General features: G+C 36.5%; 1 protein-coding gene across 2 annotated transcripts; it reads right to left on the bottom strand.

Moving 5' to 3' along the window:
* Window positions 1-209: 209 nt before the first annotated feature.
* LOC117326058 lies at window positions 210-8,680 on the bottom strand. Of its 2 annotated transcripts, XM_033882659.1 has the most exons (3): window positions 8,466-8,680; window positions 3,812-3,976; window positions 210-3,566 (listed from the first exon to the last, which is right to left on the bottom strand). In XM_033882659.1, the coding sequence occupies exon 3, from the start codon at window positions 2,586-2,588 to the stop codon at window positions 288-290; it is 2,301 nt and encodes a 766-aa protein (XP_033738550.1). In that variant the 5' UTR covers window positions 2,589-3,566; window positions 3,812-3,976; window positions 8,466-8,680; the 3' UTR covers window positions 210-287. The 2 variants fall into 2 exon arrangements, with proteins under 2 accessions (XP_033738550.1, XP_033738548.1); XM_033882657.1 differs by lacking the exon at window positions 3,812-3,976.
* Window positions 8,681-12,661: the final 3,981 nt, after the last annotated feature.

Here is a 12,661-nt window from a genome sequence, read left to right as displayed (position 1 = left end):
AGTTCCTTGTTCATCCTTCTATAAATAGACAGGAAAATGGAATACATGTATTACCGCATGCATCCAAAAATAGATTCCTTCTGCTCTGTTGAGCATGCCTTAATGTGTATATTTCACTTTAAGTACGATGTCTAGACAATCGTACGTTTTTTGAAGCATAAACTTTCTTCGCCTAATTTAATTCTTGCTTGTAAATGATAGCAACCGGATCTTTATTATGTGTATTTTATTTCCTTATTTTCAAAATATTCAATAAAAAAATGCATATATCACATACTTTTTTTTAACTAAACCATTGATTCTTGTACACAGTCTGGCGAGGCTGCATCCTCTTGTTGCCATAGCAACACGCCATTATCTACCATTGTCCCTCGCCCTGTCCTCGGTAGGGCAGGAATAGGTGGGCGGTCAAACTCGCTCGGAGATGTGTTAATTCTGTCTGCGTTTAAATTGTGACTGGCATAGTTTGTAACGGGAATGTTGTGATGATGGGTTTCGCCTCTATAGGCGCGGTCAGAATGGGGAGATTGCACTTTGTTTTGTACAACAGGCATACGTCTGTACGCCTCGTCATACACACTAGAACTACGCTGAGAGGTGTCACTATGCAGTGAGGAACTAACGTGAAGGTTTGACTGTTGTCTAGATATCTTGTCAAGCACATCAGGAAGTTCCTCTACAGCCACTTCCGGTGGCTCCATGATCGGCGCCCACTCCTCTAGTCGGCTGAGCCAGGTCTGAACACTTTGGGTGGCGGATGATTTGTCTTTGGGCAATGAGTGGAGATTCACAAGGGAGACAGGCTGTGCCCAAGTATTGGCGTCCTCAGAGTCGAACGAAAGCATGGTGGACCAATCCGTGTCGTAGTAGTAGCTATAGCTGATGTACTCTGAGTCATCCGAGGTTTCAGAATCTTCCGGATCGTACTCCTCCACAGAGTTACTAAGTACATGCTTTGCCTTTGGAGATCCAAACGCTTTGGACCCTTCAATTCCATTACATTCGTTAGGAAACAATGGTATATCTTTTGTGTGTGTATTTTTTCTCATTGAGAATTGTTTGACCATTAAATCATCCTTTTGTTTTGGCGCTCCTCTGTCAGACAGCGCCCCTTGTGTCGGGATTTGTTGCACTCCGTTGGTTGACTTTCGATGTTTGGTCGATGACCGCTGTAGCGTTGCGTCCAACATGTGATCAGGGGTCAGAGTTTCATTTTTACTCTGCCTGTTACTTTTGTTACTGATATTAAGGGTGTTCGTATTTCTACTATTGCTTGATGCAACGTCACCACTACTTCCGGTCAACCCTAGTTTCCGTGGAGAATTATCAGATTGAGTTAAAGATCCATCTGCTGATTTTTTTTTCTTCGATTTTGTTTTCTTGGAATAGTTTAAAGGAATGTCTAAATTTGGTGTTGATATGCTATGAAATCCATCATTGTCATACCCTTGCAGATGTCCGTGATCAATATGAATGGATTCCTGAATGTGGCTGCCGTTTTCATGATAACGCTGGTCATGTGATCTTTGGTTGCCATGATGATTATTTGCGTTTTGAGTAGCACTGGCCTGTTTCGTAATATACAATGCCAGATCCATGGTGTCCACGGAAATAGGGTCATCCGAGTCAACCCAATGAACACAGCCACAGCTAGATGACTTTAAAATAACTCCCGAAATGAAACTTACGATCATTAATGAAACAATACACAGCTTGAATAAATAATCTCCTTCGAATGCTACCATCCACATTGCTGTCATTGCGACGTTTTCTATGACAATAGCACTGTAGTAGAACACATTTTTACATCTGACCTTGGTTGACTCCCTCTCGACAAGGTCAAATATGTTTAAGTATGAGAATAACCCATTTTTTACCTGTTTCCACAATCCACAGCCCTCCGAATATCCGGAGTGTATAGAGGTTATCAGAAGATACACAAGAAAATGGCCGCCAATAGGTACCACTATCCAGTAATGGAAAACCGACATGAACAAGATAAAGGAACCGCATCTCGATATCAGCATTAAGAAAGTCCCTAACACTAGGAAACAAATTCCAACGGGCTTTCGAGCTCGTGCTTTCCATTCCAAGAATTCTTCAGAATCGAATAAATATTTCCCTAGATTGAAGGTCGCTAATGCTATGGCACTTGACACACAGAACAAGAATAACGTGAACACAGACTCGGCGTCAAATACATTTGAAGTGAACATATAGTAACCGGAAGTGACAACAAAGGGAAGGCTCTGCAGGGCTGTGTGAATGAGTCTTAGACCTAGATACTCCTTCCAGTCTGATTCGTCGTACAGGATGAGAAGTTTGAGGCAGCGCCAAATCAGGCCAAGCTGACAAGAATGAAGAAGGACACACAGACATCGGCCACATGTCTTGCCGGAGAAGTCCATTGTTCGAAGGACCATAACGGCCGAGACGACATTCACGATGACGAGAGAACCGAGGACGTAGGAAAGACTTAACCCTGCCAGTACGGCCGATACGTCCCACAGACGCCAACACGCGTGGAGCTGTAGGCCTGTCTCTATCAGGTAAACCAGCATACCGAACACAGCGAAAAATATCCCCATTGCGATGAACTAGTTATGTCGATTGTCAACAAGAGTTATCAGTTTCTTCCTAGCTACATCCTGGTCGAGATTGCTCAATATGGCATGTCTTCATCAGGTTTGAACCAAAATCCCACTTAGATAACATTTTGGGGTAGTTTTGCTTCGTTCAACAATAACATATACGTTTGCCATGTTTGTCCACTTATGTACACACAAAATGACTACATCATTTGTTCAATCAACTGACATCGTCATAAGTGCTGCAGTGCCCATCACCAGTTGTTATAACATATAATCCCATGAAAAATTAATCCATTCATACGTCTAAATTCTGACTGGGTCGATGACACAATGTTCGTACATTAGATCCATCAATGTATATATCCAGTATTTCCACCATCACTGACGATTTCCTTCTCATATGTGAATCATACGATGTATAGGATTCTGTTTCAGCTAATACGTTATTGATATGGGCTGTAATCGCCCGGTGATTTGTAGTTTATTTTACAATAACAATCGTCCTTTGTGTAATCACGTCCGATTTCGGAATTTCTTTTTATCGAATATATACAGCATTACTTGTGTTAATATATATCGCCGTTTCTTTATCGCTGACCCAATCGTGTTATCCAAGAGGCTTGCTGGACTACACTATCGCTTGTCCCGTTTGACCCTGGGACGTTCTCGCCAACACCTCCTCCACGCCTCATATGAGTATTGTTTAACAGGATTGGGCGTCTGTGTTTGAAACAATACACCAATCAATGCTGAATTCACAACAGAAGGCGATTCATTGAGCTTGGTACCCAACCCCGGGTCATTGTCGATGGGGTATCTGTGTAAATCATCAGGCGGGTTGAGGACGAGATATCTATATGATATGTCGGCGTTGCTACAATACCTGTATAGGTCGAGCAAGATCCTATCGTCGACACCAGTCTAATATTGCACAGTAGTTAGCACGCCTCGCTGGTCTTCTTCAACTTCGGCAATCTGGAACGATACGAATACAAATATTGTAGGGGGGTATGTGTAGGTAATCATGCTGGGTTACAACTGGTAAACAGATTTGTGATAATCCTTAGATCGATTTAAGAGAACAACGGTCATATGAAGTAAACTTATAAGAACTTGAAAACTCCAGCGGGGTGGATTAGGGACTGGCATGTAGCTGTTAAGCGTAATATTTATCTACGAGGCGGAACTAATGGTAGAGGAAACCTGGGCGGGCTACTCACACTTATCCTAGTCTAGGCAGCATACCCTCCATTAGATATACAGCTTTGATACCCTTGATTGCATTTTACTACTTCAGTAATAAAGCCCTGTGTTGCTGCATTTGATACTTCAATAACAATCAGCCTTGTCAGCGAAAGAACAAATCATCCATCACCGAGATAGTTCTGTGAGACGAAAGAGTCCAGTTAACAATAGACTAATTTTAGATATTGCTAAAGACGGTCACAAAACCACCCCCCTCGTCTGAGCTTAAGCTACCGAGGTCACATTACAAAATTTATCAATCTACTTCTGTACATTGAAAGTAGAAATAGTACGGACGGGAAGCAAAGATTACAATTTTGGAGCTTACATATATGATAATTTCGGAAAAGACATTAATTAAATTGTTACGGATGACATCAGAAATTTAGAATATCTAAGTACAGTATTTCATGAATTATTCGTTCGTACTTTGGTGGTCTAAAGCTAGTAGGATATGTTCGTTGTACAATTTTTCTTAATGCCTCATAGAAGTAAAAAATTGTCTGGTATCTCGTGGTATATCCAGGTTCCTTAGCAACCACAAAAAAACATTTCATGTTATAAAGTTCTTAAAAGGAAATTTAAAGGACAACACTACCCATAATTACACACAATATAGAAAATATGAAACGCTACATAGTTCGTAATATGTGACATTTCAAGGTTTTTAAATGAAAAATATACATTTTAAAAAATATCACTGCCAGATAAAAAGCAGGCTAATGTGCATTTTATTGAAAATGGACTTTAAAACAAAATTTGGACGACTTTTCATATATATCATTAAATCTACCGGCAATGTTTCCTTGACACACGTACAGGCTTGTTTGGCAATATTGATACATACATAGGACGGTTTGTTTCTATCGATTTCTGTTCATGCATACATTCCATTATATCATGTATAATACCTCCATCATTCATGTTTACTTTCTTTTCATAACAAATGTTTAAATCATCTGCACCTGTACATGCTGTTAATACGAGAAACATTTCCTTTCAGACAAATAACAACACATACCATTGACCAAGAGAAGGAAGTGTTAGTGAATTGCTAACAAAGGTCCTTCCCTTCGTCATTAAACTAAGCCCTACTGGGACCCATATTGCTTGTCACAGTTTTAAGGACTTTCAATGGAATACCCATTCACACACCCAGCGCTCACTATCTCCAATTTAATAGACCAAAGTACTACCATATTTTAAAAAATGTCTGGACGGAAATAAAAAAAAACCTATTTTAACTTGTCTAAAGATTTGTGATGATAAAGGAATTAAATGTCTTGTAGTGGCTTTATAAGTAGCCAAAAGACCTTGCTGAGGGCGGATATCCCCTTACTCTGCACGCTCTCACACTGGCGTTCCCTAACTTTACCCATTCCTGAAGATTCAATGACAACTGCCACTTCTGCATTGAGTGTAGTGGTAGAGTTAGGTACCGGTACAAATGTCGGCATAACCGTTTGTATACTTAGGTGTTCACGTGGGACTGTTTAACAGGGTGTGAGGTACCTACAAGATAGAGGATTTACGTACTTGTCAAATACATTGATGTATACCCACTGGACAAGTTTGTTAAGAGACTCGTGAGAGCAAGATTTGTGTGTGTATATATATGTTTGTGTATAGATAACCTCTGAATTAGGTTATGGTATTCTCAAGACGATTTTATTAGGTAAAAGTACAAGAATATGACATTTCGATTGAAGTACCTGTCTTGTACGGTAATTAAGCACCCCCCTGGTCAAAGTACCCCAAACCATGACTAGTTATAAGGTAACAGTATACAGAGAGACAAAACAATGGTAAACAGCATGATACCAAGGCTTAGTCATGTAACATCAAGCCATAGCTAACGGTACAAACCATAGTTAACAGTACAAACCATAGTTAACAGTACAAACTATAGTTAACAGTACAAACCATAGTTAACAGTAGAAACCATAGTTAACATTACAAACCATAGTTAACAGTACAAACCATAGTTAACAGTACAAACCATAGTTAACAGTACAAACCATAGTTAACAGTACAAACCATAGTTAACAGTACAAACCATAGTTAACAGTACAAACCATAGTTAACAGTACAAACTATAGTTAACAGTACAAACCATAGTTAACAGTACAAACTATAGTTAACAACATAAGCCATAGTTAACAGTACAAATAATAGATAGATAAAAGTACAAACCATAGTTAACAGTACAAACCATAGTTAACAGTACAAACCATAGTTAACAGTACAAACAATAGATAGATAAAAGTACAAACCATAGTTAACAGTACAAACCATAGTTAACAGTACAAACTATAGTTAACAGTACAAACCATAGTTAACAGTACAAACCATAGTTAACAGTACAAACTAAAGTTAACAGTACAAACCATAGTTAACAGTACAAACCATAGTTAACAGTACAAACTAAAGTTAACAGTACAAACCATAGTTAGCAGTACAAACTATAGTTAAAAGTACAAACCATAGTTAACAGTACAAACCATAGTTAACAGTACAAACCATAGTTAACAGTACAAACCATAGTTAACAATACAAACCATAGTTAACAGTACAAACCATAGTTAACAGTACAAACTAAAGTTAACAGTACAAACCATAGTTAGCAGTACAAACTATAGTTAAAAGTACAAACCATAGTTAACAGTACAAACCATAGTTAACAGTACAAACCATAGTTAACAGTACAAACCATAGTTAACAATACAAACCATAGTTAGCAGTACAAACCATAGTTAACAGTACAAACCATAGTTAACAGTACAAACCATAGTTAACAGTACAAACCATAGTTAACAGTACAAAAAATAGATAGATAAAAGTACAAACCATAGTTAAAAGTACAAACTATAGTTAACAGTACAAACCATAGTTAACAGTACAAAAAATAGATAGATAAAAGTACAAACCATAGTTAACAGTACAAACTATAGTTAACAGTACAAACCATAGTTAAAAGTACAAACCATAGTTAACAGTACAAACTATAGTTAAAAGTACAAACCATAGTTAACAGTACAAACCATAGTTAACAGTACAAAAAATAGATAGATAAAAGTACAAACCATAGTTAACAGTACAAAATATGGTTAGCAGTACAAACCATATTTCAAACCATAGTTATTGATACAAATTGAGGTCATTAATACAAAATTAATCATGGTAAATATTATTACAACCATGGTTGATAATAAAACACCCCGTGATTAACAGCACAAACCACAGTTAACCATGCCAACCATGGTGTATACTGTTATAACAAACCATGGCTAACCGTGCAAACCATGGTTTAAATAGTTTAGCCAAAAATGGTCAATGACACAAAGCACGGTCAATCATATCAAACTATGGTTAAATATACCATTAAAACAAATCATGGTCAACCTACAAACCTTAGGTAAGAATATAATACACAAAGGTTAATGATATAACGAACTATGGTTAATAGTATTATCATAACAAACTATGGTTAATATCATTATCATAACAAACTATGGTTAATATCATTATCATAACAAACTATAGTTAATATCATTATCATAACAAACTATGGTTAATACCATTATCATAACAAACTATAGTTAATATTATTATCACGACAAACTATGGTTAATATCATTATCATAACAAACTATGGTTAATATCATTATCATAACAAACTATGGTTAATATCATTATCATGACAAAATATGGTTAATATCATTATCATGACAAACTATGGTTAATATCATTATCATAACAAACTTTGGTTAGAAAACAATAAAACAAACCATGTTTATTATTATCATAACAAACGATGGTTTAATAACAATTAAACAAACCATGATTAATAAATTATCATTATGATACTATGGTCAATCGTACAAACCCTGGGTTGATATGGTTAGTCGACTGTACAAAAAGTGTTAACATAACAAACCTGGGCTAAGAATAACACAGCCTGGTCAATAACACAATAAATCACGGTTTAGGACGCTATAAACCACGGATAATATACTAACCATAGGCAGTAACACATATCATGTCCACTAGATCGTAATGTTTAAAGACTCAGCGTGAACTCGTGGGTATAGTTCAGGATCGATATCTAACCCAGGATAGGGAACACTTACACCATACATTTGTGGACCTATGTATTACTACAAACCCTTCTCACTCCATAAAATACAATCGTGCTCCTTTCTATACCTATGATATCGACTACCAAACACTGAATAAAGGTTTAGACTGTCGCGAGGTTTTGCAGTGATAAAGCACTCCGTTATAATGCTATTTCCTGGCCAGGTAAGACGAGCTGGTAAACGGGTACTGATATGTTATTAGCAGGTTTTAACTTGGTGGAGATAGCCTCATGTCCCCGACTTTTAAAACATTTCTTTCAATAGGAATTACAGGAATAATCTTTTCAGCAACGCCATGTCAACAAGAAATTACTGAATTCGGCATGTTATTTGTGTCTAGTTTATATATATATCACAACTGCATGGCGTTTTATACGTCTAAATCAAATATGCACATGTTATCAAATGTAAACCGTAACCTGAACTTGAGCAGACATTTTATAGGGGAAAAGGACAAACGAAATAAACAAACCATATTCAAGTAGCTTACCTGTGCATGGATCGCGAGCTGTCACCTGGTACATATAAAGTCAGCCTTGTCGAAGGATGCCCGAAGTGACACACCGTCAGATTTTTCTCTCCACAATGGCTGGTATGGTCATGCCGGGACAGGGCTTAATGTTATTTACATAATTACAATAACTTAGAATCCGTGGTTATACTTTCAATCTGGGTGCCCGACAGCGTGTACCTCCTCTGTCAACCAACTATTGGTGTATGTATGTATACCTGTGGGTTTAAACTACCTCACGGGTGTGTGTATATACAGTGTAACCGCGTACACACACGTGTAATGTACACAAGGAAAGAAAGCGTGTTTAGGGTTTTATTAATTTGTGAATCCCACAAGTCTTCCCTCGAATGTTTCATTGTCACAAGGTCATAATTTCACGGATTGTGTATTTTAACTATAATGTTTTTGCCTGACATATTGATTTTTCGGTTCTTGATTTTGTTTATTGATGCGTGTCATTGTAACCGTATGTATATTTATATTCATTAAAACTCTGAGATGACCCACTTCTGCCTCATTGGACGAACTGACAAGTAGAAATAACAAACTTCTTTTAAAGATTTTCCATAACTTAAATTTGGTAGTAATTTCTGCCTTTATGAACAGATTGCTGACTTTCCCTCATGTGTCGTCTCCTGTTATAAAGAGAAATGAATAGGTCTATACAAACGCTTTGGGACATAATGATAATCTATTCGATAACGTTAAGAAACCGATATAAACAAAAAGTTTTACACTAGTATAAGTATTACCTCTAGCTTATCAAACCTGAATAGGAAATTTAAATCTAGAGGGAACAGAATCTCATAAAAAAAAACCAGCCGTGCTAATAAAGTTTCCGTGACTGTTGAAATATGACACTGTTACGTACATAAAAAATATATTGCATTTTGTTAATTTTCTTCTGACATTTAACAATTTAAATGTCGCTGTTACTTGAAGCGAACACAAAACAAACCGTGTATATGCACCTTGCTATAAACTGACCGGTTGTTTCTCAGATTGACACAAAAGAGTTTAACACTTGGTATCGTCTGGTGGATTATTTAAAGCAACGCATACTTTGGGAGGCAACTGTGGATTGTCCTAATTCTGTTTTAAACACAAAACACATAAGACTGATCTTCCTTGTTTGCCTAATCTTATGATATTCAAGGACTTGTCAAAAATGAAATTAATATACTTTTAATAATATTCCATTTCATGTCGTAAAATATGCTATGCTAGAAATAAATTAACAGAAAGGAATCTGAAAGTCATAGAAAAGGTATTCTTTCGTGTAAATCTTCCCATTGGGGTAAAATTGGGCTATCAACGAGTTTTAGTTCCGATATACAAACCAGTACAATGCCGTGTGTATGACGGAAGCTTGGTGTCAGCTTTACACAAAAGACACAAACACAAGTTAATTTAGCTACGACACCCTGCTTACATTGTACATAAATGTATTTGTATTTCGGGCCTGATAAGTAAAAGTTAATATTTACCGGTACTTGAAGTTTGGTTTGTCTCGAGTTATTACCTTTGGTGTATAGAATTTACCATCTTCTTGATTTTTTTGTGTATATATTCATTCAATGCCTTTTAATAACACAAGCCAATGCGTAGGTGAAAGTCGGCATTCTAGTCATGAAGGAGGAAATTAACTACATTAACTTGTGAAAAATCTTCAGAACTTTATTTATATTTATGAATCTGTCTCCATTGACGCAGAACTGGGTCATCTGTAAGTGTTAACAACTGTACGTAGAAGGTAACAACAGCGCGTACCATCGACCACAAGCATGTAGTTCGACTCCTAAATTGAATGAGCAATGATGCAGTTAAATCAGCTAATCCAATTTCCATAAATTATAAATAAAGTTTTTTGCATTTGTTAAATAATCATGACTTTCCTTTCAAACAGATGATACATTGATGATTTTCCATAAAATAATTATACATGTAGCTTTTTTTTTTTTTTTTTTTGTATTGTCTTGTCCATTATTCTTTTAGCTTACCCCGACATTCTTTGTAACGTCATCAAATGGGACAGCTAATCAAGAAAATATCTTTAAAAAAAACATGAATATTTCAAATGCACTACTGTGAATTTAACATTTCCAAACAATAACATTCCTGCTTCCCTAACATGCAATGATTCTGTATTCAATAGCTGCTTTCGAACTTCACGAATTTTAAAGTATTGGCTTCTGGCGAGAAACAGTGTTACCAGAGATGTAGGTTGGTGAAGAATATGAGTTTTATGGTCGTTACGATGCTCTCATTGGAATTATTGTTTCTTTGTGTGATATGAAGTAATGGAGTTTCGTAGTAGCTACCCCGGTTCTTATTTCCAGAACCTGACATAACCTGGATTTTATCTAGATTTTATGGTGGTTGTTGTCAATGCAGGGAAAGTTATTTCTCGTCTGCTTTTGTTATCTTCCATGTCAACAGCCTAATTATAACGATATCTGTTATTGAAAGTTTGGTCGTCTTTAATAATTTTTACACGGAATTTTGATTTACATGCTTTATTAAACATCATCTTTTCAATTATGTTTACAAAAATACCTTTTGTAATTCATTTCAAAATTGCAACATGGGACACTAAGTATTTGTTAAATGTAAATATACCAAGTTTCGTCTGAAACATGTGCATACTTGCACAAAAGAAAACGAGAAGTACGTGTATTAACATAAGAATACATGTATCGGCGTTTTCTATGTTCGCTTTCGAGACACTGCATTTCAATAGCAGTTAAAGAGGCAAATTATGTATGACGTGTTTAGGTGTTGTATTCATCATCAAAGGTGCTGTTTTCTTATAACGTCTGGTTACAGAAATATGCACGTTCATTTTTTATCTTTTAACTTGGGCAAACACGAACCAGATGCAATTTCTACAAGAAAGTAATATTTTTCCAATTATATCCTTGTATAGAAAATGGTGTATCCGGATGTTGACTGATTTTTTTTATCTTACGCTGTGATATTTGTTTTTTTCTATCAAAATTATATCTATATTATCATACCTGTTTTAAGCATTTCTGTAATCGTTCCATAACCTTAAAAATATTGGCAATATTTTACGTTAGTAGAGGTGTGTGATCATTTCTAGAATGAAAGAATCTGTTAAATAGATAAAAAAAAATCCAGTCTGGTGTTACGTCAAAGGCAGATTATGTTTTCATTATAACATAGAATTATTATTCACGCTATGGTGCCGTAATTTAAACAGACATTCAATATTACAATTAGACCAAACACGTATACGCATTTTTATTTCACATTCAGATAGTTTTTATATAAAGTCTATTAATGTTATCAAAGGAAACATCCCATAATTTCTTATATAATGCATTTAATTTTTCTTTGAAGTCTTTTAAACAAAATAACGAAGGTCACAAAGTCACGGATAAAGCAAAACTGTTTGTTTTCCTTTCATCCTCTTGTCTGAGGTATCGAAAGAATCATACTTAAAACTGCGATTGAAAATCTGACTACACGAATATGATAATTGTGACTTTACCTCGGAAGTATCACGACAGCTTCACATATTTGTAGAATTCACATGAAATATCTCACTTGCCACTGTAGAGAGTTGGCCCTATGTATGATTTGTTTCTGGAGAGTTGATATTTTAATTAACTACATCAGCATGGTTTAGTGAGAATCCTCAGATTACTCTGGTATTTGCAGTTTTCACCATCTTTATTCCTACCAGCTAGTACATTGTCGTCGATCGTTGGAGACCTATACAAGAACCTGGGATTTGATATCATCAAATCGTAATCAACCCAGTTGTACAGGAAACAGTTGCTTTTCCGAAACAGCATTTATCCATCTTTTGAGTCCTGGAACCGTTGTTTCCCTCCGATTTTAGAAAGCATAAGGTTCATGGATGGTACTGCTCTGTGATAGTTGTGTCGAGAGAGACCACATGGGTCGGGGTTATTTTAGGACGGGTGTCAAGAGAGACCACATGAGTCGGGGTTATTTTAGGACGGGTGTCTAGAGGGACGACAGGAGTCGGGGTTATGTTAGGACGGGTGTCTAGAGGGACGACATGAGTCGGGGTTATTTTAGGACGGGTGTCTAGAGGGACCACAGGAGTCGGGGTTATGTTAGGACGGGTGTCTAGAGGGACCAGAGTCGGGGTTATGTTAGGACGTGTGTCTAGAGGGACC

The sequence above is a fragment of the Pecten maximus genome, chromosome 4 (assembly GCF_902652985.1).
Source record: "Pecten maximus chromosome 4, xPecMax1.1, whole genome shotgun sequence".
Taxonomy (NCBI): domain Eukaryota; kingdom Metazoa; phylum Mollusca; class Bivalvia; order Pectinida; family Pectinidae; genus Pecten; species Pecten maximus.
The sequence above is the reverse complement of the archived record's forward strand: the minus strand, read 5'-3'. Positions and strand labels throughout refer to the sequence as shown.